A 27459-nucleotide genomic window follows, 5' to 3' on the forward strand; every position below is an offset into this window, starting at 1 on the left:
CACAGGTAAACATATATATATATATATATATATATATATATATATATATATATAGTTATTTGGTTATTTCACTTATGTCTGCACTGTATGTACTGCTGTTCAGGAGGCAGCTGCCCAGAGGGTGATATTTTTCCCTTTAAATCTTTCCAAATGCTAGATTACTTCCTTATGGATTTTAGGGAAGATATCTTGCCTTCAAATGTTGATAAGCACTGAAGCTCAGAGTATACATATTCCCTCATACAATTCAGGTAGCCATATTGGCTATATATTGGAGGTGAGGAAAGTGCCTTACCAACCACATCATAGAATTTTTCAATCCTGTTGTTGTATTCTTATACAGGTTAATACAAGAAATGTTTGAGGGCATGTAAACTCCTTTGAAGAGCCTCTTAAAGGGAGAAGAATGTCTGTGTATGATCATTGGGTAAGCTAATTGAAACTGGGCTTCTTTACAGAGCAGAGCTCTATGTAGTGATTGCTAATCAAATATTTTTTACAATATAGGCCTCAAAATACGGTGTTAATTTCTTTTTCTATGCAAATGTTTTATTCCCTCCCTTGAGGACATTACAGGAATGTGTCAAGTACCAGTGGATGAATAAATGTGATCCCAGGTAATTTCTTGCCGATTTACCACCACTGAACAACATTGCAGAAAGGATTACACCCACCATGAAAATGGCAAAAAGATCTCTGAAATTTCATTATTTTAATTCCCTGAGGAAAAAAAAGAAAAAAATTAAATCCCCTTTTCAGAGAAAATATACTATTCACTCAATTTCTAATTTAATTCTTTTGAAGACCTTGGATTTTGATTCCTCTTTGATTTTGTTGTTATCTGGAATCCAAATTAAGTTGAGTTTTAAAAACATTTATATTCTGTTTAAGTGATGTAGAGGGCCACAGATAGTGGGGGAACTCTGGGTAAGGTATAAGACCCTTTAGCCCAGAGGAAACCTGCTGACAATGTCTGGTTTGGCTCCCCATCTCCCTTTGGTGTTCAAAGGGAGAAGTCAAAGAGGGTGTGATTACCTCTTTTTGGTGTTCACATTTTCACCAATAGTTTGTTTGAAAGCTGTCTGCAAACGTCCCATGAAATCAGTAAAGGGTTCATTTGGACCTTGCACTATTTTCATGAGGGCTTCCCCTTTATCATATGTCCCTATTCGGGTGCCAAAATGTAATGTTCAGACTAGCTCTCTGGAGGGTCTCAGGACCAGCCTTGGTCTTAGTGGAGAAGTGAAGAAGGCAGGAGAACCACCAGGAGGATGGTCAAAGATGGAGTGTCTTTATTTCCAGTCCTCTCAGCCCTTAAATATCTCAGTATGAGATATTACAGTACACTAAACATATGCCAATTAGAGAACCGTTATATCATCAATCACACTGAGTAAGTGCTAACTATAAGCACCTTGCTATGTAAATTCATCTTGCTGTAAGTATCCTTTGCTTCAAATAGAACACAGGTGGTCACACCCTCCTTGACTTCTCAGGAAGGGTGAGAACACCAAAGGGAGGTGGGGAGCCAAACTAGATACTGTCAGCAGGTTTCCCCTATGATGAAAGGTCTCATACTTTACCCAGAGTTCCCCCACTATCTGTGGCCTATATTCCCACCATGATGAATTCTGATGAAGTCAAAGAAAAGTTTTATGAAGACTTAGAGATCCTTATCATAAATTTGTCAAAAGAGGACAAGATTACAATTTTGATTGACTTTAATACTAAAGTAGGCTCAGACTATCAAACAGGGCAGGGAGTCTTCGAGAGGAATGGAAATGGAAACAGCAACAGCAATGGTCATTTCCTATTGAAAACTTGTGCATCTCATGACTTTCACCATAAACACTGCAGTCTATTTACTAAATGCAATAAAACTTCATGGATGCACACTCATAGCATACATTGGAATTAAATAGACTAGGTGATTATAAGAAGAGACAGACAATATGTGAGAGTGACAAAGGCAATGTGTGGCAAAGTGCTGGACTGAACATAGACTTATCCTCTCCAAATTAAATATTCACATTCAACAAAAGTGGCAGCCCTAAGGCAAAATGACTTAAGAACAATTAATGTCAACCAGTTTATATCTGGTCTCCTAGACACAACAGTTTGTTGCAAAGTTAGAGGTAAAGATGAAACAACACATAGTTGACAATAGTAGAGCACAAAAAGAGTGAGAAGGTTTCAGAAATTTGATGTACAGCACTGTACTTTATGGAAAATAATACTAATAAACAGCAAGATGTTTTGATAAAAAATGATGGGAAAATTCAGAAGCTAAATGAAAAAAAAAAAAAAAAGAGAACTCTACAGGGTTTACCAACAGAATAATTCATCTACCTCTAAAAAGGCAGCATTTAATTCCATCAAAATTAAAGCACAAGTGAAGCTTAGAGAGTTACAGGACTCTTGGTTCAGGAAGGCAGATGAAATTCAGTTTTACACTGACAATTCAAAACAATTTTAAAGGCAATTCAAATTGCTGAAGGCTATTTATGGGCCAAAAAACTATAGTGTATCTTAGCTAGGTACTCCAAAGGCTAGCAACATAGCAACCATATGTGGAACAATCAGTTACAATAGATTGATCAGATGGAGCAGGAGAAGATAAAATGCTGTGGATAAATCATTTACTTGCAATATACTTTTCAGGGATGTACACATTGATAATGAGATTGACACACTCATTGCCAGAGCTAGCTCACTTAATGTTTGGGAGGCTCCATAGGAAAGTGTGGGAGAGGAGAGATATTAGACCAAACTGAAAGTCTATAGAGCCATTGTGCTGACCTCATTGTTGTATGCCTATGAAACTTAACCAACAAGAAACTTAAATACTTCCATTTGTATTGTCTTAGGAAGACTATGAAGATCACCTGGCAGGATAAGATACTGTGATCATTTCTTAAAACAAACTGCCAAATATTCAAACTCTAATGCAGAAAGTGCAATTCCAATGGACTGGCCACATTATTTCAATGCCAAATGTGTACTTCTCAAAAAGACTATTTTATGAAGAACTCACATAGGGGAAGTGCTCACATGGTGATCAGAAAAAAAGATTCAAGAACACTTATTATCTTTATAAATATACAGCTCATGTGTCATGTTACCCAACATCCAACATAACTGGTAAAGATTTTAGTATTGATGATACACATTTTAAGAGAAATGAAGAGACAGAGACAGAGACAGGAAGAGACAGAGTAATAGAGAGACACAGATAGATAGAGACTGAGACTGAAAGACAGACACAGAACATTTATGAAGAGCTTTGTAAATCTTAAAAGAGTATTATATAAATGCTATGTAGGTATTATTTTTCTTATTCTTATTATTTCATGTCTTCCAATGTATTTTTACTGAATTTTTTACATTTATACTTCTTAAAATACAAGAATATTCCATTACATCCATACATCACAATTTCACAGATCACATAATTCAAGGATGAAAAAACCTCAGTAATAATCGAATTCAACCATACCCCAAAGGAATTCTCACTATAATTTATTTAGCAAGAGCCCAACTAGCTTCTGATTGAAGAAGGATGTCTGAAGCCAAGGTTTCCTTCCCGCATCTTCGCCTTCAAGTAGGGCAGTTTCTTTTCTTTTAAAAAATTTAGGAAGTTGCCTCTAAGACTTGACTGGCCCAGGGGCTGAAGACTTATAACCCTCTTAACCAATTTACACAGCTTCATGGAAACATAGAAGTTTCCTCTTCCCCAAATCCAAGAGCCTCTTCTAAGTCCTCTTGCTTCTTGACATCTCTGAAGGTTTTGACACTTTCAATCATTGATTTCTTTATTGGTTTTTTGAACACGAGTCTCTTTCAGTTTTCTTCTTGGGTCCACTGTTCAATTTTTCCTAGATCTTCATTCATATCATGCCCATTAACTGTGAGGGTTTGCTGTCTTCTATCCCTCCCCCCTTAAATTATGGGCTATTTGAGAGATGGGGCTGTTCCCTTCTCCTCCATTCCCTCTTTCTTAGTAGTCCCAGAGTTCAGCAAAGACTCTGTCACTTAGTAGGTGCCTAATAAACGCTTGTTCACCTGACCGGATTTGTAGAGGTCAGTATGTGGAAGAGATTACAATAAGCTATTCTATTTCCTCTTACACATTTTGCTTTTGATTTGATCCTAGGAGATTATGACTCAGAATCAGCTGTCATCATTTGAGGCAGGAATTTTTAAGCTTTTTTGTATCATGGGCTTCTAGGCAGTCTAGTGAAGACTCTAGATCCTTTTTCAGAAAAACACTGTTAAATGTATAAAAGTAAATACATAGCTACTGATCCTAGGTTACAAATCCCTGATTTAAAAGCCATTGACAATATTATCTTTGGGCTTTCCCAAATTACTTTCACATGGTTCCTTCCTACATACACAATGTGCCTGCCAAACTGGATTGTTTGTCATCCATTGTGAATGTCGTTCTCATGTTATTTTTTGGACCTATAATGTCCTTCCCTTCCCTTACCATTTTTTTGAAATTAAAGCTGGCTTTCAGGGCCTATCTTTATAGGCTCCATTTCTTTACTGGATCATTGATCACTGATTTGGAGCTAGAAGAGACCTCCTGAGGTTCAACCTCCCTCATTTTACAGATGAGGAACTTGAGAGACCCAGAGAAATTAAAATCCCATAAAATCCCAGAGGTGACAAACATAAGAACCAAGATTTGATAGAAGATCTCTAACTACCAGTGTTTTGTCTTGTTGTGTTTTCCTTCTACATTATGAAACAATGACTATTCTGATCTCCCCAGCAATAATTAGTCTCTCCCTTTCTGGAAACAACAAAGTACTCAGTACTTAGTTTATGTTTGTATCACTCAGTTCTGTTTGGCATTATGATTATTGTATATATCTTGAATAATATTGTGTTAGTGTTTTAGTATATTTCTTCTGATTAAAAGTTCAATCAAGTCAGTATGTGTCTTAATTATCATCATCTCCCAATAGATCTTTTGCAATAAGCTCTTAAACAGGCAGCTAGGTGGGAAGTGATAGAGTGGCAGGGCTGGAGTCAGGAAAATTCCTATTTTTATGGAACTATATGTCCAGTCATTCCAAAACACCTACACAAAATACAGAATAATTCCACTGAATGACATAAAATAAGATGTCACTAGGATCACAAGATGGATGAAATAAGGAATATCTCTACTACACCAGATGGACAGGCTTCTCCTCATGTTAGACATGAGGAAATGGTACAAACTATCACAATCAGTGACCTAAGTGGTCATAAGATGATCATCTGCTCCTTTTAAACAAGTGATTCATTCGGAGGTACAAAAATATTTTGGAGGAGCTTTTCATGTAGTTGTCACCTCTGACACATTGGGTTTGGTCACTATGACAAAGAAAAATAAGGATGGAGGGCCATTAGTTAACTTCCTATAATTAAATAAGTGAACTTAGAATCTACAGCTCAAACTTCTAGAATCTTACAGAACTAATTAACTGATTGATTAATTATTCAAATTGATTAATATTGACTGGAATAGTGTAGGGATTCAAATGAATTACTTCTCACAGGTCCCAATTTGTTCCTTATGTATAGCAGGGGAAATAAGTTCTTTGCCAGTTTCCTGGTGACAGTTTTTTAAAAATAAACTCAGAATTATGTATATTGCTACTGCCATTTGAGTATTATATGAAGGATGTGTTTGCTACTAAAATGGTTAATTAATATTCTGAAAGCAACCAAATGAAGTGCTGGGATCACTCCTCTTTTATACTACAAAATTATGCCATGGTTGATGGATATTCTATGAGGACATGTCCATAGTATTAGCCATATCTTCTGCCACCTACCAAAAATATCATTTCTTTATGATACAGTATATTCTTTAGGTCTTCCACCTAGACAAGAAATGGGTTGAATAAAAATAGCTAATTTTTTGCTGACAATTTTATAGTCACTTTATGCAACAAATTAGTGAGATGTACCCTAGATATTAGTATCTTTACCTTGATTTCATAGATTTGAAAGTGAGATTAAGGTAACTTCCCCAGAATCACAAAGTTATTATGTGTGTTATGTTGTAACTAGAGGAAAGAGCAAGGAGAAGAAAGTTGGGGAAAAGATGTTCAGGTTCTAAATTAAACTTATTTGACTCCCAATTCAGTGATCTTTCCAAAGCAATTTTAGAAATACTGGACACAGAGAGAGGATATCAGAAAGTTGCAGCCTAACTGCAAGGTAATGGACTCTTCTTCATCAGTATTCTAGTGACCCTAAAGAACCGGAAGTCCATCACTTCTTTTTAGCCAAGGAAAAGAGGATTTGAACAAGTGCCCAGGAAATAAGTTGTAGTTGTAAAACCCAAATCTACTATTGTTCCACCATATTTGCTCTTTGTAAATTTAAACAATGAGATTTTTATTTATTTATTTTTTTTGTCCTGATTTCCTTCCCTACCTTTGTAGTCTGGTAAAGAAAGCCTATGGGCCCTTCTCAGAAGCAATTTTTTTTAAATATAAAAAAAATAAGATATACAATATTACAGAGCAAAGCATTTATATTGAAATATAGTTACTAAAATGCCAGAAACAAGTTTAACTAATCTGATTATAAACTCCTAATTAAACAAACAAGAGTATTAGAATAAAAGTGGTAACAATTTATAGTCTGCTTCTATGGAGGCTGACCTGGATGGATTTGATATTTTATTACCAGCAGGCTCCAAGGGAAGCATTATTTAGGAACATTAATATCCTCTTAGAAGAATATATGAAATCCAGCCACACCCATATTGAATTGTGCCAAGCCCCTATTACCATTCCGCGGTATACACAATACCTTTTTAATTATACAATGTTTCCATTCGATAGGTACGTGAAAGGTTTCTGATTTTGTTTAAATTTTTAGCCAATTCTTTCCTTTTATATATTCAATGTTATGCTCTTTCCAACACAAAATGAATCACACTCTCTTCCTCTCCCTTCTCAAAGCTCTTTTTATGCTGCACTTTGTAGTATGTCATAAACATAAACTTCTGCCATGTGAGGCTACCAACTATATAGATAAAGATACTACATAGAGATGCAACATAGATGCAGAATCTAGATTCTTCCTGATCAAGAATCACTCTGGACATGGCTCCCTGAGAAATTTTTTTCTATTCTACCTCTCCTTCAAGTGACTTTTCATGATCTTTAAAGTAAGATACAAACTTCTCAGTCTGATCTCCTACAATTTGGCTCATATTAGATGGCAGCACAGTGGATAGATGTCTGGAGAGAGCAAGGCTCATCCCCCTGAGTTCAAATGTTGTCTCAGACATTTACTAGCTGTGTGACCCTGGGAAGTCACACAAGTCTGTTTACCCCAGTTTCCTCATCTGTGAAAAAAAGAACCAGAGAAGGAAATGGTAAACCATTCCAGTATCTCTGTCAAGAAAACCCCAAATGAGGTCACAATGAGCTGGAACCGATAATCTGTTTTTACTTTAAACAATATTTAATTTCACAATATTTCTGCCTTCATAGATTCCCTGTTTTGGCTAATCAGCTTGGCTGTACCCTGAACTTGATATTCCCTCTCCCACAAATTTGTGCTTTCCAAGTCTAGAATGAATTCCTTTCTCATCTCTGCCTCTCAATCCTTATCCTGGTTTTCCTCCTGGAATGCAAGCAGAGCAAGACTTTCATTCCATCCTTAGCACCATGCATATAGAATATATGCTTAATAACAGTTTGGTGAATCATATTGAGAGAAATACTGAAAAGGTACAAGCTTCAAGATAATGTAAAATAATAAGTACCATTGACCAATGGGTTTTCAGAATGTGAGAAATTAAGGATGGTAACTTTTCCATAGAACAATTAAGTTTCAATCTTTCAGAACTCGAGCAAACAAGGAATTGGGGAGGTAGGAAGGCCCAGGTAGTCTCAGCCAATCAGAAAGAGTTTTATGGTTTTAAGAAAACCACAATCTTAAGATAATAGCTGATCCAGCTCAAAGTGGTTGGGATCAATAACATGACTTGACCAAATTGCTATTGCATCTGCTTAATAGACTAACTGAATATTAATCAATAGGGGCAGCTAGATGAGATGGCACAGTAGATTAGAGCACTGGCCCTGGAGTGAGGAGAACCTGAATTCAAATCTAATCTCAGATATTTAACACTAACTGTGTGATCACAGCCAAGTCACTTAACCCCAATTACCATGCCAAAAAAAAAAAAAAAAAAAACTAAATTAAAAACAAACAAAAAAAAATCCCCAGAATATTAAACATACAACATAGGAGGAGTTTTCCATCATTTTTTGAACATGGAATATATGATAAGGGAGGGGGGGGACATGCTTATACATATTTAGGGGGAAACATACAGCAGAAATATCAGAAAGATTGTAACCTGAAGGGAAAGAACCAATCCAGTCTCAAATGGGAGGGGATTTTCTTGCCTCTTCAGCATCTCCCTCTTCCCAAAGAGGAACAGAATCCACTTCTGGCCAGAAATGTTAAGATGATTCTTTAAGATTCTTCTTTAATAAATTTTCCTAGATAACTGATTCTCATTGCCAAGTGTGTTTCTAACAGTTTTGGCACCCAATGTGAGCTAGACTTGCAGACCTCAGATGGACTAGGCTAAGACCTCTTAGGAAGAGCGCTCCCAATGATTTCAATTGTCCTGGAGATTGAACCCATTCCTTCGAACCACAAACCTTGAGGTAGCCTGAAGAATATTAATACTAGGGAAGCCTTCCACAAGTTGCTATATCAAACAAAGGTAAGAAACATTCTTTGTTGGTCCGGAAGTTCCTTCCTAGCAGAAGGCTGAGTGAATAGCTTTGGACTACACCAACCTTGCAGGAATTATCTAGCGCGAATTGACAGAGTGGACAGTTTGGGGGCCCTGCCAAACTTTCTGGATTTGCAGGTGTGGGAATGGGTTCTAGGCCTAGGGAGAAGGGAAGAAATCTCTGGGAAAATGTTTCCTGAAAGTCCTCTTGGGAAAATACTAAGGGATTGGGAGGGTGCTCCCAGCACTAAAGGAAAGGAAAAGATGAAAATGATCAAATATTGTTGCCAAGAGTAGACTAAGAAACTTATCTTGGCACCCTCAGTGTTTTGACCAAAATTTGGATCTGATGAGGATTGGGTTTGTCAATTACTAAACTTGTATGTGAATGACAAGAAGGGAGTGACAGAGGAACAAAAGGATTATGCCACTTGTTGGGTTCCTGAAACCTCACCAGCAGCTAGAATTTTTTGAAGTCAGTCAAAGGAGAAGGATAAGAAAAATCACAAGTCATCTTCTAAATAGGATCCTCTACTTGTTTTACCCTTTTCATCCTCCCCTTATAGTCCACCTCTATCTAATGCTCTGTCCTCCCTGCTTCCTTACTCCAGGGTAAGGAAGGAATTAGAAAGAAGGATGTCTGTAAAACAGACATCCAGGACCTTCCATTTAAGTGTAATGAAAAGGGTGGGATGGAATCAGACTGCTTCAATTCCTACTCCTACTCCTACTCCCATGTGTCCCCTAATGGAGGTCCCAATGGGAGTCTGGGAAAGGATGGGGGGGGGGGCAGGGAATGGGGAGAGGTATTAGATTTGTGAATGTTCCCTTAATCCCTACTGAAGTAAGAGCCTTTAAGAAATGAAAACTTTGACAGAAGACCTGGCAGTGTTGTCTGAACAATTAGAGCAGTTTTTTGGTCCAAATATCTATACTTAGAGTGAGTTGATATCAATATTTAACATTCTCTTAACTGGAGAAGAGTATAATAAGAAGGGCAGCAATGGCAGGGTGGGAAAGGAGATACCCTCTTGAATGGGAGTGGTTCCAGGGGAAGGTCAAATATTCCAATGTAACCTTGGCTGGGATCATAATAATCAGACCTACTAGGGTCAATATGTAAGAACTTGGGGGATTAATTATTGCTGGCATTAAAAAAGCCACACCAAAATCTCAAAATTTGAACAAAATGTTTGCAATTCACCAAAAAAGGAGGATTTTTTTTTTCAGAAAATCTCTGAATTTTTAGAAAGGATGACAGAAAACTTTAGAAGGTATTCTAGCTTAAACTCACAGGATTCCCTAGCAGAAGGAATATTCAAAACACACTTTGTGACCAATTCTTGGCCAAATATAAATAAGAAACTCCAAAATTGGAACAATGGAACACTAAGCTTCTAGAGAAACTATTGAGTTTTTGTCAGGAGGGAAGACAGACAGAAAACTAAAATCATGATATAAACAGTGAAGGAGGTGTAAAATCAGAAAGAACTAAGAGGAAAGCAGATTGAGACAGAGATACCAGAAGAGGGGAAAATAATGAGAAGAGATGATGAGGTAGAGGGTGGCTAGCAAAGAACAAATGTTATATATGTGGGAAACCAGGGCATTTTAAGAGAAATTGCCCTGAGTGGAAAAAGGAAGAACAAGTAGTGCCTCTTATGACATGAGGAAAAAGACAACTAGGGAATTTGGGGGTTCTTTCTCTTTAAACCTGCCCAAGAACCCCTGGTTAATGTAGAGGTTGGGAGCTCCAGAGACAATATGCTACTCCTTGTAGATATGGGAGCAAAGAGATCCTCCAGTGGGGAAGCCTTAAGATACCTTGAATAAAAGGAGAAAATCTTCAAATATCAATTTTTAATAAGACAACTATTTGTGGTGGAAATAAAAATCTACTGTCAAGTTTTTATTTGTCCCAGAAGCAGGAATAAACTTGTTGAGAAGACAATTCTCAAATTAGATCTAGAGATATAAGTGGTATGGGAATAATTGGCTGTTAGACTACATTTGTTAAGTACTGAAACCTATAAAGACATTAGACCAGACATTTGGATAAAAGAAAGGAACTGTGAGGGGATGAAGGTTAATCCAATAGATTAAACTAAAGAATCCTTAGGCTATAGCCTGTATTAGGCAATATTCTATCCTGATAAGAGAGAAGAAAAGGGTTACAGTTGGTTATTGATCAACTGTTAAAGGAAGGAATTTTGGAACCATGCATGTCTCCCCATGCTTCCAATTTGAAAACCTGATGGAACATATCAGCTGGTACAAGACTTGAGGGAAGTAAATCAGTTGGTTTCAGTATGTGACCTTGTAGTTCCTAATCCTTATATCCTACTCAACCAAATACACATGGGTGTTTCACAATTATTGACTTGAAGGATGCCTTTTGGGCTTTTCCATTAGTTGAGAACAGTACAGATTTATTTGCCTTCACCTGAGAAAACCCAGGAATGGGTCAGAAACAGCAATATAGCTGGACGGTTTTACCCCTAGGATTCACTGAGGCTCAAATCTTTTTGGACAAATTTTGGAAAGTTTTTTTAGAGAAATCCGAACTCCTAAAAAGGTCTAAGATTGTTACAATATCTAAATAACTTGCTACTCTCTGGAGAAAAGGAGAGAAAAGTCTCTTTTAGGAGATAATGGGTTGAAGGTATCACCCAAGAAATTACAGTTTTTGGAAAGAGAGGTAGAATATCTGGGACATCTGATTAGTAAAGAAAAGGAATTAGAAAATGTAACCTTGACAGAATTAAAGCTTTCCCCAAGACTAAGAAGGAATTAAGTAAATTCTTGGGATTGACAGGATATTATAGACTATGGATTGACTCATATGCACAAGTAACAAAAGCCTTGTATAAGAAATTGTTAAAGAAGTTCTTGAGTGGTTAGAATGGTTAAAGGAGAAGGAAATGTTTCAACAGATAAAGCAGGCTCTAGTTACAGCCCCCAATATTAGCTTTGCCTACCCTTAACAAACCTTTCCATCTGTTTGTTATGGTAGATAAAGGAACCACTTTGGGGAATTTTAACTCAGTCATGGGCTGGACAAAGGCAGCCAGTTGCCTTCTGATCTAAATTATTTGACCCAGTCCCAAGGGGATGGTCTGAGTGTATGTAAGCAATAGCCATCTTCTTGTTGGTAGCAGATAGTCAAAAATTGACTTTTGGGGGAGGACTGATAGTAAATCACCCTAAATCAAGTCAGGACCATACTAAACCAGGTCATTGGTTAATTGATCTGACAATCTTAAAAATATGAATCATTATTGCTGGAAAAGTATGACTTGGTTTTAAGCATTGAGAATGGTGTCAATCCAGCCCCCTTCCTTCAGAAATGGGAATCAAGACAGGCAGAACCTGAACATAGTTGTTTGAATGTAATAGACTTCCAAACCAAAATTAGATGGGATTTGAGTGACATTCCTTTTGAAACAGGAGAGCTGTTGTTTACAGATGGGTCTTCATAAATGGTTGAAGGAAAGAGGAGTGGTTATACGATCATAAATGGGAAAGATTGGTCAGTACAAGAGTCTGGATCTCTGCCAAGGAATTGGCCAGCATAGACTTGTGAACTCTATGCTCTAAATCAGGCCTTTAAGAAACTGAGTAGGAAAGAAGAAACTATATACACAGATTTATGTCTATGAGATAGTACATACTTTTGGAAAAATTTGAAGGGAACAGGGCCTTGCAAATAGTAAGGTGTTAAGGGACAGGTCAATTCCCTGAGAGCCTCCACAGCTGTGGATCATAGCATCTGAAGGAGTTGCAGGGCAGCCTTTGCTGACACAGGTGTTGTGGACTGGGAATGAGATAAATTGGAGGCAGTAGAGAGAGGTCAGACAACCCAACGGCCTCTCAGTCAGAGAACAGCAACTGCCTCTCAGTCTCCTCTCACAAGAGGAGATCCATTCTGGGTTGGATTTCCAGCAGCCACTGTCAGGTGGCTCCCATCTATTCCAGCAGCTCTCCCATGTATTCTAACAGTAAGGGAAAGAATTTGGCTCATGGTGAACTAGTCAAACAAGTGTTAGAAATTTTGTTATTAGCATCAGAAATATGGTAATGTACGTCAAAAAGGAAGCTAGCTGGAAGCAAGGGGAAATAGGCTTTCAGATGAGGAAGCAAGGCAAGCTGGGCTAAGTGACAGGAAAAACCCCATGTTAGTCTTAATACATCAAACAGATCATCCCAAGATGATCCTTTTCTTTAATCAAAGGAAAACAGAAGAGTTTTCTAAATTGGGGACTATTAAGAATGAAAAAAGATGGTAGGTTCTCCCAGATGGAAGAAAAATGTTAAACAAAGGACTAACAAGAAAATTGATAGAAATTTTCCAAAGGAGGAGTCATTGAGAAGCCCAGCACTATGTGATAAGATTCTCAAACAGTTTGGTTGTATTGGGATTTGTACAGTGGCAAAATAAATTATAGAAAAAGTGTGATATGCCAGATGTGGTACCCTTTGAAATGTTTTATGGGATGCCTTATCCAAGGGGAAAAAGAGACAAAGGATAGATTTCAGACAAAGGATAGGTTTCTAAGAGACTACATAGGACAGTGTCCACTTGTCTTTCAGAATTTCGATTAAAAGGACTCCTTGCTCAGACTCCACTCTTGAATTCACAGTACATCATTTCAAACCAGGTGATTGGATATTGACAAAATCTTGGAAAGGAATCCTAATTGGGATAGGTCATTCCAAATTTTGCTAACCATTGAGCCTGCTGTAAGAATTGCTGTACTAGGTTAGATTTATTACATCAAAGTTAAGGAATCTGTTTATGAACTAGCAGAATCGGAGGAAGTGGAGAAGACCAAATAGATAAATTCTAAGTGGGAGGTAATTCCCAGGGAAAACCCTCCACAAGTAAAACTAAGGAGAGAGACTGAAAACAGAAAATTCTTCTGACTCAAGATAAGCTATGAACTTTCTAGGATGAATCTCTTACTGTTATTAACGTAAAATTATAGTCAATATTTATTTAGGATAGGTGATCTTTGGGAGCTAAATTCACCCAAGATATGATTAGTGAAACTTGCTATTTGAGATAAAATCTCTTGGGACTACAATTGATGTTGTTTAGTTTTGAATTCAGGTATAATTGTCATTGAAGTCAATAACTACCAATCGAGAGAAGTGCCATAAGCTACTCAAAAGGATGTGATCTTGAACTATTACAGATGGTCAGTATCTGGATAAGAGTTCAGAGGACAACCTTAGCTTCAACTTAAGGTGGAATCCTTCTGAATCAGTTTCCCAATGGTATTCCTTTGAATAAGAACCCACCTGATTAATACTGAGTCTGGCTATAAGGTAGAATTGTTACTGCATAATTAAGACAACTCTGAGATACCACTATACACCTGTCAGATTGTCTAAGATGACAGGAAAAAATAATGATGATTGTTGGAGGGGATATGGGAAAACTGGGACATTGATGCATTGTTGGTGGAGTTGTGAATGAATCCAATCATTCTGAAGAGCAATCTGGACTTATGCCCAAAAAGTTATCAAACTGTACATACCCTTTGATCCAGCAGTGCTACTACTGGGCTTATATCCCAAAGAAATACTAAAGGACCTGTATGTGCCAAAATGTTTGTGGCAGCCCTTTTTGTAGTGGCTAGAAACTGGAAAACGAATGAATGCCCATCAATTGGAGAATGGGTAAATTGTGGTATATGAATGTTATGGAATATTATTGTTCTGTAAGAAATGACCAGCAGGATGAATACAGAGAGGGTTGGACAGACCTACATGAACTGATGCTGAGTGAAATGAGCAGAATCAGGAGATCATTATATACTTCAACAACGATACTGGATGAAGATGTATTCTGATGGAAGTGGATTTCTTTGACAAAGAGACCTAATTCAGTTTCAATTGATCAATGATGAACAGAAGCAGCTACACCCAGAGAAGCTGTTTGCATTTTTGTTTTTCTTCCCAGGTTATTTTTACCTTCTGAATCCAGTTCTCCCTATGCAACAAGAGAACTGTTCGGTTCTGCACACATATATTGTATCTAGGATATACTATAACATATTTAACATGTATAAGACAGCTTGCCATCTAGGGGAAGGGGTGGAAGGAAGGAAGGGAAAAGTTGGAACAGAAGTGAGTGCAAAGGATAATGTTGTAAAAAATTACCCATGCATATGTTCTGTCAATAAAAAGTTATAATAAAAAAATAAAAACATAAAAAAAAGAATTGTTACTGCATAATTAGTGGTCAACTGCAAAACAGAGTTAATAATATTTTATTCTGTCATGTATGTGCTCTCAGGCTGAAGTCTGAAGGACCAGCTTAGATGCTATTATAATCACATCCTCTGCTTTCCCCCCTCCCCCCCCATAGCAAATTTCTATAATCAAAGCAAGTGGTCAGTAGAAGCCATGAGCACAATTCAAGTATATAGTCATTATATCCTAAATAAATAGATAAATGAATATTTGGTGTAGTCATCTATCTGTAGCTAGATGTATATATTTAAGAAATAAGGTTCTTAAAAGTTTACCCTGTAAGATGACTCAACTCTATATTCCTTTCAAGACTGAAGTAGTACAAGATTGAATTAAGAAATACTGAAAAGTTAGATTTCACAGAATGTTGCAAGCTTTGTGGTACTGTAAGATAATAAGTACCACTGACCAATGGGTTTTCAGAATGTAAGAAATTAAAGAAGGTTATGTTTTCACATAACAATTAAATTTTAATCTCTCAGAAGCCTTGAGCAAACAAGGAATTGGGAAGCTAGGATGGCACAGGTGGACTCAGCCAATCAAAAAACTTGTAGTTTTCAGAAAACCACAAGCTTAAGATAATAGATGGTACAGCTCAAACTGGTTGAAGTCAATGATCTGACTTGACCAAATTGGTACTGCACCTGCTTAATAGCTAATTGAATATTAAACAACATATCCCGTAGGAGTTTTCACATATTTGGGATGTATGATAAGGGAGAGAGGACATACTTATACATATTTAAGAGAAAACATATAGTGGCAGTATCAAAAAGATTGTAATCCAGAAGAGAATGGACCAATCTGGTCTCTGAAAGGAGGGACTGTGCCGAGCTAACAAATATAAAGTTTCTCTCATTTCTGTGTTTAGCACTCTCTTTTCCCAAAGAGGAGTGGAGCCCACTTCTGGTCAGAAACATTAAGATTGATTCTTTAAGATTCTTCTTTAATAAATTTTCCTAGATATCTGATTTTTTGTGTCATGTGTTCCTAACAAAATTAAATCTTAAAGTGGAAATCTAAGAAAATCTTGAACCAAAACCATGGAAGATGATAAGTGAACTAAATAAACCAAAACAGTGAGACCCTTTGGTGATGTTATATTGTAACTGTTGTTTGTCCTTTGAGAGGATCATGACATTAGGGAGGTGATGTCATGACATGCAAGTGAATTGGACTGAAGTGAGGAAGAGCTATGAAAGGTCACCTGTTTCACCTTCCCCTCCAGAGTCATCTGGATCCAGTGGCCAGATTATAGAGGAGGACAACTGCAGATGACCCTGGATGCAAAGATCTTGGGCTTTTTAAGCTAAGGTCTTCAAACAGACCTCAGTATGGTCTCACTGAGGCCATAAGAGTGATTAAGACTAAATAGTAATTAAGGCAAAGAATTTCTTCTGTCAGTCCAAAAAAAAAAAAAAAAAAGATCCGCAGGGTTTTGGGCTAAAATAGAACTGATTGTTATTTACATTCAATTTGAGTCAATCAAAACCCAAACAATGATCAACTGGGACTTGGCTTGAGACCTATGGGTGGCCAATCAATGAGAATCAGAGTGGTTTTGGCTTAAGGTATTGAGACACTGGGTTTACTAGCTAATGAATGCTGAGTAGTAAGAGATACTCAAATATTTTAACTGATTTAATTATCATAAAAACCCCAGAATATTAGAACAGGGGAAAAAACATAAGAATTCAACCTACTCATTTTATAGATGAGAAAAATGAGGTACAGGGAGTAATCAATTTACCCAAGTTCACATGGCAAGTAAAGTACAAAATCAACCATCACATCCTTGATCTTCTTCAAGTCCAGTTGGCTTTTTAAATACATATCACTGCCTTCTAATGAAAAACTTTAGTTTTTTCCCCTTTAAAATAAATTTGGATGCCTTAGATGTGATAAAGCAAACAAGATAAAGATAGTTAAGAGTTGCAGTGGATAGTGTTGATTCTGAAGTCAAACAGATCTGAATTCAGATTTGGCCTCAGAAATTTAGCTAGTGGTGTGCCCCTGAGCAAACTACTTATCTTCTCAGCTGCAGTTTCCAAACCTATAAAATGGAGATAATAGCACCAACTTTCAGAGCAGTCTTGAGGATCAAATGAGATATTATTTATAAAGTACACTGTAAACCTAAAAGAGCTATATATAAATGCTTCCTATTATTGTTCTTAGCTAAGAGAGTAGGAACTGGTCAGGAATTTGTGGTCTTGTTCATTCCTAATAAGGAAAAATAAGGAATACATTACAAACCCTCTAGACATGGAACAAAATGCTCTTATTGCATCACACAGGCACATGCTACAGAGTAGACTGGGACATAGTCCAAGCACAAACACCACTTTGTATTGATCCTTAACAGAGTACTTTGCTTTTAAGAAAGGGGAAAAAATAAAACCAAACAAAATGAAACAAAAAACCCTGAGCTGATTGGAATCTTACATAGAATTAAATTTTCTCTAGTATAGATTTGCTTCCCAACCTCTTTCTTTGGGATTTTAAATGTTACTGAGAGAAAAGAAAGGATAAGGAAAGGAAGAGGGAGAGGAATGGGGGAGATGCAAAGAAAGAAATGATAAAGGAGAATAAGAAGGAGAAGAGGAAATAGGATAAGGAAAGACAAATGTGTCCAAATTATTTATGTAAAAGAAAATCATTTAAGAAATAAAAGCTATCACGAGCTAGAATTAAAACTTTAAAAAAATGATTTGCCCTTTTAGCTTCTCTGAGATTTTCTTCATTTGCAAAATGAAGGGATTAGATCAAATGACCTTGAAGATTCCTTCTAACTCTAAATCCATACTCCTATAATTCATTAATCACTTTCTATGTTCCAGGTACAGAGGTAAGTGCTGGGAACACAAAGACAAACCATTCCTGCCCTCAAAGAGCTTAATTTTAGCTAGGCTAAATACATAAATTGTTATATACAAAATCACTAAGGGGAAGGGAACTGGCATTTAAATGTATACTAAGTGCTATATGCTGTGCCAAGTGCTTTACAAATGTTTAATTTGATCCTTTCAAGAGCCTACCTTAAGTGGGTGTTACTATCATTCCTATTTTTACAGTTAGGGAAACTGATGAGGTTAAATGACTTGTTCAAGGTCACACAGCTAGTTAAGTGTCTGACTTTGAATTTAAACTTGGGTCTTTATGACTTCAAACCTAGCACTCTACCCATTAACCAGATGTCATACAGAGCATAAACAAGATAATAGCGAAAGAGTATCTGAGTAGACCAAGAAAGGAATCTTGCAGAAGGTGAAATATGAATCAAATCTTGAAAGAAATCAGAAATTACAAGGGTAGGAGTATTACAACAAGAGAAGGCATTCCTGACAAAGGCAAAGAGATGGGAAATTGAGCATCAGGTATGAGAAATAATAAGACAACTAGTATGGCTAAATTGCAGAGTGCACAGAGGGGAATAATATAAGAAGACTAGAAGAGGCTAGGTGGTAAAGAGTCTTAAATGACAAATATTAATGTCTTTCTATTTGATACTGGAAGTAATTGAGAACCACTGAAATTCATTGGGGTAGGGGTGAAGGTGCTGGTGGTAATGGTAGTAATGTGTTCAGGACTTCACACCCTGTATAAATAGGAAAAAGCCTTAAAATTGTTTTTTCTCAAATCCCATCTTCTATAAGAAGCCTTTCCTAGTACTTCATATACCCATTTCCTTTTCCGTCTTATAACCTCCAATTTTACTATGCCTGCACACACACACACACACACACACACACAGTGCATGCGCACATATTCATGAGAGCACTAACACTAACCTGAGTGATAGTGCAAGATGAAAGGGTGACAAAAATGTTACCTTTTATAATTCCCAAGTGATCACTAATACCAATTCACTGTTATATTTGGCAATATCAGCTGCTTATATAGACATGGTTTTTGTGCCTGGATATGTGTTTTGTCTCTTATTGTATGGAACTCATCAGAGGTAAGATTCATCTTTCATTTATATTAAGTATGTTGTAGGTACACAATTATTTGCATGTGATCTTCTCTTTTGGAATGCAAGTTCTTGAAGATAGGGGCCTGAGTTTTTCTCATTCTGTTCTATTCCCAGAGTTTAGCAGAATACTTGGCACTTAGTAAGCTATAATAAATGTTTATAAATTGATCTTTTGGGTTTTGCAATTGTCAATGCTGAAAAATTACCCATGCATATATCTTGTAAATAAAAAAATAAATAAAATCAGAGTGCTACACAAACTATATTTTAAAAAAGGATATCTTTGTAAAATCTGTCAATTCATGTGTTCCCAATTTCAAATACAGTTTTATTCAATTAAAAAAATAAATATAAATTGACCTTTTGGAAGGGGACAGAGATGATATGATTTGATGGATTTGAAATTTAGAGACCTCAGTTTTGAGTCCCAACTCTGCTACTTAATAATAGCTGTGGGCCCTAGAGCAAATAGCAGGAACATATCACTTCTCTTTCCCCAAATTTATCTCTCTTAAATCCCAAACAATTTTGAAAAAGGATCTAGATCAGCCATGTTTCACCCATTTTTCAAACTTTCTACTACATGTGAGTCGTCTTCTCCCTCTGATCCTGTGCAGTCCCCCTCCTATTGAGGAATTTCTCTCAAAATGTCCATTTTTTTTCAGGAAGGGTCCAGACCATTCATTCTTCATCCTCGTTTGCCTACAAGCAATCTCTACTTTCTAGATCCTTTTAATGAGCTATCTTTCACTGTCAGAAAACAAGTTCCAGAAGAGCAGGGGTGTCTTTCTGCTTATATTTGCATCCCAAGTTCTTAGCAGTTTCTGACACAATTTTTAAAATTATCATTTATTTTGGATTGGGTGATCTTTTCAAATTTCTTCTCACAGGGGCAGCTAGTTGGTGCAGTGGATAGAGCACCAGCCTTGAAGTCAGGAGGACCTGAATTCAAATTTGGCCTTAGACACTTAACACTTCCTAGCTATGTATCCCTGGGCAAGGCACTTAACCCCAATTGCCTCAGCAAAAAAAATAAAAAAATTATATATATATAAAATCTTCTCTTTCTAAAAATCCCATTTCCAAATTTCTATCAACAATCCCTCATCTTAATAGCAAGACATTAATAATATGTCCTCTTGGCTCATTAGTTATCTCATACAATGTACTCTGGAAACCCAAATACATATCAATGATTATAACCAAGGGGTACTCTTTGTAGTCCTAGGAACTGGCCTATGAACATGCTTTATAGGTGTTCGTTGAAATGAATAAAATCATTTGGTTCTGAATTCAGATGCTTTTCAAAATATGAATAAATGACTTCATTAAAGCTAAATTTAGCAATTTCTTAGCCTTCTTCATGTTGTTTAATTAAAAAAAGAGAAAGTACTCCTAGTAGAATCCTCTGATGAAATTCATATACAGACACAGGACAGTTACCCAGTTCAATTCCTTAATTTTACAAATGAGAAAAATAAAACCCAGGGAAGTTAAATGTATTCTTGCTCATGGTCACAAACATAATATCAGAGGCATGATTTGAACTTTTTTGCTTCCAGAATCGGAACTTTCCTCCTCTAACACAAATCATCTAAAAACAAAAGTGTTAATGTCCATCAACATTAAAATGCTCTATGTATCATTTGTTATCAATGAAAAAGCATTTATTAAGAATCTATTACCATGTGCCAGACATTTTACTAAGCACCAAAGTTACAAAGAAAACCAAATCCCAAAGAACAAACAGCGAGTATTTTAATGGTGGAGACAATTTGCCAACAGATATATATATATAAAAGATATATATACCATAAAATGGAAAGTGATGTCAGAGGGGAAGGCCAAGCAGTAGAAAAGATAGGTGGGAAATAAACTGGGAAAGATCTTATGCAGGTGGAATTTTGAGCTGAATCCTGAAGGAAAACCTGATAGAGCTAGGAGGTAGAGGTGAGAAAGATAGTAAATAATATTTGAAGGCCTATTCTTATATGTTCTTTTAATGAGAAAGTTTGATTTAAATTTACTGTAAAATCAGTAACTAATCAGTAACTTAACTAAAATGTTAAGGACAATATTTAACCAGGGTCACTGTATACCAAAGTTATGTTTCTAACAGTAAACTTTGCTTAAGGAGTATCACATAATGTACTTATTAAGTAAATAATGCTTAACAATATGGTTTAAAACTGAAACCAAATTTAATTAACAACAAAGTTGTTGGTAATAATAGGTTGTTCGTTTTTGGTTTGTTGTATTTTTAAAGAAAAAATCCCCAACAATAATTCTATTCTCGTGTAAGAAAAACAACCTCCTTGGAGACACTTCATTTTATTTTTTATAATAAGCACAGTCTTATTTTTTGCACCTGAGACTAGCCTTAGTGTTTCCTTATAGCTCTCTAACCCCTCCCAAACAGGGATCACTCATTTCTCTAGGCAACACAAATCCATTTACAAGATAGGAGGATACTTCTCCAGAAGGAGGGAACTATGGGACTTCCCCAGCATTGTTTTATCAAACCTCTTGATTGAAGCCCCTCTTGTGGCGATCATAGCTCACAAATTTAGTACAGTGGCAATGATCCCTGAGCATACATATACTAACTAATCCTACAGTTTTTCTCACAACCAATTCAATCCAATTAATCAATCAACAAGTAATGCATTGTTTACAGGGTGATAAGCTCAGAGCTAAAGCCCAGAGCTATCTGGGAGATACCCAGAAAGGCAGAAAATTAGCCTGTCTTTGTAATTAAAAGGGAAGGGTGAAGCTGAACCTCTCCTTACTCCCATTCTCTTTTTTTTCCTCTTTCATTTCTCCTCCCAGAGATATGGCCTAGAGATTGCTTTAGATGTACAATACATAAAAATGAATTATGAATCAGTCCCTACTCAGAAGTGCTGGAGTGGTTCCTAGGTTTGGTGGGAGCAATAGCTGACAGGTGGTGTCTAATGAAACCACATTCCCTACAATCATGTGAATTTCATTGTCCCTTAGTTACCTAGGTCCAACTGTATCAGTTCCTTTCCTGAGAGAAATTCAGATATCATCCATTAAAAACAAAACAAAACAAAACAAAAAACAAAAAACCACGTCTATGTTGTATTTTCAGAGGCAGGCAAATATAGGGCTACTTTGTGTCTACTCTAAGGTAGAAAGGAAGTTTCAAATAACAATCAAATGTTCTGGTGATACTACATTAAAAAAAAAACAAAACAGGAAAAGAAGACCTGTGGTTAAAACAAACAGGTGGGAGGAGGGGAGGGAGGTGGAGGAAGGAGACAGAGACAAAGACATGTGAGAAAAGACATGTGAGAAAAAGGAGAGGAGAAACAGAAAGACAGGGAGAGGAAGTCACATTGAGAAATAAACATTTGCTCTGGGGCAATATGGGACCACCTACCAATCAATTAATAAACATTTATTAAGAGCTCACTCTGTGAAAACACAAATGTGCAAGCAAGCAATTATTCCTATAACTCACTAACTTTCCTTTGCATACATAGGAGCATACATAGTTTTGGAAATATAATCAGTGCTTAGAACAAAGATTAAGTCTTTTTCTTGCCATCAAAAGCAATATTTGGGACTGTGGCAAGTCAGTTTTAATCAATCAACTGAGAAGATTCGAAACTACAAAAAGACAGAGTCTGAAAGACAGGATTTCTAAAAAAAAGGTTTTTTTGGTCATCTGGAGACAAGCCAAAAGTAAATGTTTCCAAACTATTATGATTCTGTCAAGCACATTTTTGTCTTTAAAGCCAAATATTTAGCACCCTTGCTTCACCTGCTAAATGTACTGATTTGAATAAAACATCAAGGTAAAATTTCCCCATCTTAAACTGAAAGTTGTAGATATTAGATAAGAGTTTAGCTTAGTCATTTTGAGGCCATCTCATACATGGAGAAAAAGGAAGTGTTGAAATAAAGATATTTGCTCTTATGTATGGGAACTTTTGGAGAAGCGAAGGGGTGGAGTAGATAAAGGTCTGGTCTTGGGGCCAAAGACAAGGATTCAAATTCTTAAGATACATAGGAACCATATGACTTTGGTTAAATCACTCAAATCCTTTACTAGATTAAGGGAAAAAAATTTTCCCTAGTACAAAGCAGTTGGAGATAATAATAACAAAAGATGGCATTATATAGGGCTTTAAGATTAAATAAATGGGGCCTTCCCAACAATGATCAAGGCACAAGCCCTTCACAGTTCCTTAAAAATAATGAATGTTATGATTATAAAATAGAGAAAAAGGTTTTTTTGTTTGACTGGTAATCTGGTTTATAAAAGCAACTTAAAGAGTTAATTTTTTCCCTTGAGCATTAGCAACCTAATGGAAGAAGTACAGAGCTTTCCAATTTGATGGACACCTTTGGACCAAAAGTGGAATTTTAAGTTCACAATCACACAATCACAAGATTAATGTTAATCTTATTATTCATAATCGCAACGCATTAAAATTAAGTAATTTTGAGAACTCTAAACAATAATAGCCTTGAAAAGTCCCACCATTAAATTTGACCTGTATAGTCTATTACATCTAAGGATTTTCTTCAGTTGTATGTCATATATAATTCTCTGCATCTTATGCCTACACAGTCATATAACATTCATAGGTGAATATATAAAATCATGCCTAAAATGTCCTGAGAACCAAAAGATTTTTCCTATTTATGTTTTTTTTTTAAGACATTCATAAATTATGGTTAGAGCACCATGAAATCAGTGTGGTCTGCATGCAGAATTTAAAAATCACACCTACCAGAGATCCGATTGAGTGTCACCCAGAAATGCTCATCAGGACTATAGGTGTCCTTAGACCACTGCAGTAAATCAATGGCCCGATGGTCTTGGAGAACAAAGTTGACAAACTCCCTTGTAAGGGCCACATAAGCTGAACCAAAGTAAATTACCAGTTGATGGGGAGGTAAGGATTTTAAAATTTTGGTTTTTTGCATATATGAGACTTGAGGACTCATATATTCTTTGAAGACATATTTAGTCCTTTCAATAGCATGTGCAGGAGGCAGTATCCCTGGAGTGATATTTTTCCCTTTAAATCCTTTCAGATGCTGGATTATTTCCTTATTGGTTTTCAGAGGGAAATCTTGCCCACAAGTGTTCATAATATATTTCCACTGAACTTCAGAAACGACAAGGTCTTTCATGCAATTCAGGTCAGCCTGGAGCCTGGATATTCCACCATAGACAACTGGCTCCATCTTGGAGGCAAGAAAAGCATTGGAGAAGCAGCCTACCAGCCACTCCACAGCATCTTTAAATTCAGCAGTTGCCTTCTCATCCACATGAATACAATAAACATTTTGGGGCATGTAAACAGCCCTGAAAAGCCTCTCAAAGGTTTCAAAATCTTTATGTATGACCATTACATAGGCTAAAGGAAACTGGGCTTCTTCTTTAGACAGGGGAGCTGTTATGTAGTGACTATGGAGCAAGTACTCCTTACAGGAGAGACTTCCAAATGAAGGCATTAATACTTTCTCCCACGCAAACGTTGGCCTCCCTTCTATGACGGCATTACAGGATTGGGATAGAGAATATCGCTCATTAGATACATTTAACCGCTGATAGGTCTTTGGTTGATAGAGTTGATGGTTGTACAGTAGGACAAAGAGGGCCACGCTCAGCACAGGAATGATAAAAAGATAATATTTCCCAAAGTTCATTCTTTTGATTCCTCGGGGGAGGGGAGGGGGGAAAGAATCCCTCTTCAGGGACTGAGAACTGATCGGTTGCTGAAACCCGTAAGTCACCCAGCCTCCAACTTACTTTTCTGGAAGATCTTGCATTGGGACAGGTTCTCAGCTGTGTTTGCTTGTCGAGTCTCCAAAGAAGACATGTGGTTTAATTAAGAGTAGTTCTCTAATTCTGTCTCCAGTCCATTCCCCCCCAGCTTCGGCATCGGATAGCAAAGCTCTCCTCTCAACTACGTGCTACGTGTGCTCTAATGCACAGAGCTCTCGGAAACTGGTTACTCGGCTACAAGCTGAGAGCTAGCCCAACCCAGCGCAGCCCAGCCCAACCCTCTCGGTTCTTGATTTGCATATGAAAGCGGGGGTAGATCTTTGCAAATTACTTTAGGGTCCGTTAAGAGAACCTTGTTCCTGTAGGAACTTTTGTTTCTGGGGAGACACCATTACCACCTACTCCCATTCACCAAACTATTTATTCTGCTTTCTCGGATCCTCCCACCCTTGTCCCACCCACTTAGCTCATCCAGTTTAACACCACTTTCTTTCCACACCTGCAAAAGTGCAAAAAGTTGTGGCAACTATTCTCATAAATTCCATTTTCTCTTTATGATCCCTAGCCACTTCTTACTCATTTAAATAGTATCTTTGCCTTCTGGGAACTATCGTAGGTGGGCAGGGAAAATGCACCTGCGCTCTGATCTATTCAGAGTAACGTCACACAAAAAAATCTTTTTCGTGGAGGTGTATGTTCACTGATTTCCATCAAGCAGAATCTCACGGGGCCACATGCATGATCTCTGCCTTTTAGTGGAAGACGTGGAAAGGCATGTTTTGCAAAATTCATCCTGTGCTGACATGGGGAAAATCCAGAATTCGGAGGGCTTGGGATTTTTGTTTGTTTTTTTGGGTTTTTAAGTTGGGAATTTCTAACAATAAACACTAAGTAATATGATTCATGGAGCACAGATTAGCTCCTATTACATATAGTCAGCCAGTCAATAAACATTTATTAATCACTCATTAATTGCCAGGTACAGAAATAATAAGCACAGAAATATAAAGTGTGGAGATGATAATTAAGTACAGGTTATGTGGAATGGGCCCTTTGAAAGTCAGAAATTTCTCATCAAATTTACTATAAGAGCCTTGCACTTAGATTCTTAGAATCCACACACTTCTCTTTCTTCCTACTCTCTTTTCCTCTTTCCTGCAAAGAAGTAAAAAGTCCTAGAGTAATTAGGAATTATCAATGATTTTAGGAAAGACCTTGCAGACCTGCTGGTGGCAAATGTAATGGGCTGAGGTTTGGCTTGATGCACTGAGGTCCCAAGTACATGAGGCTAAATAGTAATTGGACTATACTCTATTAATATACATGATTGGATAAAGAATGATCCCTGCCCACTCTCCGTGCAAGTCCTGATGTGTTGTATAGGAAATGACGATTTTGGTGGGTGGAGACAGAGAGACAGGAAGAGAAGCTGGGAGAGATTGGGCCTGGGTTCCATACTCCTAGCTGCTGGTCGTGTGGCTGCTGATCTAGCTAGCTTCTTGACTCAGCTGCACACATTGCTATTGCCGATTGTCTTCCACCTCTGATCCTTCTTCACTGAGAATAAAGACTGACAATTTTCCCCTAACCTGAATTCCTGACTCCTGCTGATTTAAAAATACACGGTCTTCAACTGCTTTGGGGAGAGGGTTTGCTTGTATCTCTACAGGTAGAGAAGGAATCAGATGGGTGCCAATGAGCCATATTCACCTTGTCCATCACAGAGAGACGGAGCAGACCCTTGAAACAAAGGAGAAGACCCAAGAAATATCGGGTGGTTCTGTTGCTGATTGTGCTCACCATTGAAAGAGCGTGGCAGTTATGGCGTTTGACTCATGGACATCAAAGATTGTTTGGACTTCAAAACCCTCAGGAATCATTGGATTCTCTGAGACATGATAAGATTGTTGTAGGACTTGAAAACCCTCAGGAATCATTGGATTCTCTGAGACATGGAACTTGAAAACCCTCAGGAATCATTGGATTCTCTGAGAAATGATAAGACTGTTACAGGACTTCAAAATCTGCTGGAATCATTGGATTCCCTAACACATAAAAATACTTTTGCAGGACTTCAAAAACTCAGGGGGATCATTGGATTCCCTGACATGTGAAGCAATGGACAATAGATTGGTTTTGGACTATCTCTTGGCTGCTGAAGAAGGTGTATGTGTGACTGTTGTTTACATACCCTCCTTCTAGGACTTCTGGTGATCTTTTCCAAGACCATGTTGATTTATATTGTTTGCTATTCCGCTACTTGCGCGTACAATTCATGTTTGTTACACCACATCGAGCCTGCACTGACTGTGGGGAGAGTCATTCCTAATAGCCTCTGCGTTATTGCTATGTGCTTGTGTAATTCCCATGCTGATGGGTTTTTGCATAAGACCCTTCAGCCCAGAAACCGGCTAGCAACCCCCACTTCCCTTTGGTGCTTTTCATCTCCCTTCCTGAGATGTCAGGGAAGGCATGATCATCTCCTTTTTAGTGCTTTCACCTCCTTTCCTGAGAAGTCAGGGAGGCTGTGATCACCTCCCCTTGGGGGCTCTGACCTCCCTGAGGAGTCAGGGATGGCATGACCACCTGTGTTCTAAAATAAAAGAAAGCGGGAGATGTAATGGGCTGAGGTTTGACTTGATGCACTGAGGTCCCAAGTACATGAGGCTAAATAGTAATTGGACT

The 27459-nt window shown here is 37.3% G+C and overlaps 1 protein-coding gene across 2 annotated transcripts in view; it reads right to left on the bottom strand.

The window, feature by feature from the left end:
• The window catches only part of LOC100925756 (glucosaminyl (N-acetyl) transferase 2 (I blood group)), a 75887-nt gene that overhangs the window by 20219 nt on the left and 28209 nt on the right, over positions 1–27459 (bottom strand). The window contains exon 1 of one of the 2 annotated variants that reach the window (XM_003760188.4): positions 23771–25153. The exons of the other annotated variant lie outside the window; for it this stretch is intronic. Within the exon in view, the coding sequence (XP_003760236.3) occupies positions 23771–24695 (925 nt within the window). The 5' untranslated portion in view covers positions 24696–25153. Of the gene's footprint in view, positions 1–23770; positions 25154–27459 lie in introns of those variants that run through there. 2 annotated transcript variants of the gene reach the window in all.

This window comes from Sarcophilus harrisii, chromosome 1 (genome assembly GCF_902635505.1).
Source record: "Sarcophilus harrisii chromosome 1, mSarHar1.11, whole genome shotgun sequence".
Classification (NCBI taxonomy): domain Eukaryota; kingdom Metazoa; phylum Chordata; class Mammalia; order Dasyuromorphia; family Dasyuridae; genus Sarcophilus; species Sarcophilus harrisii.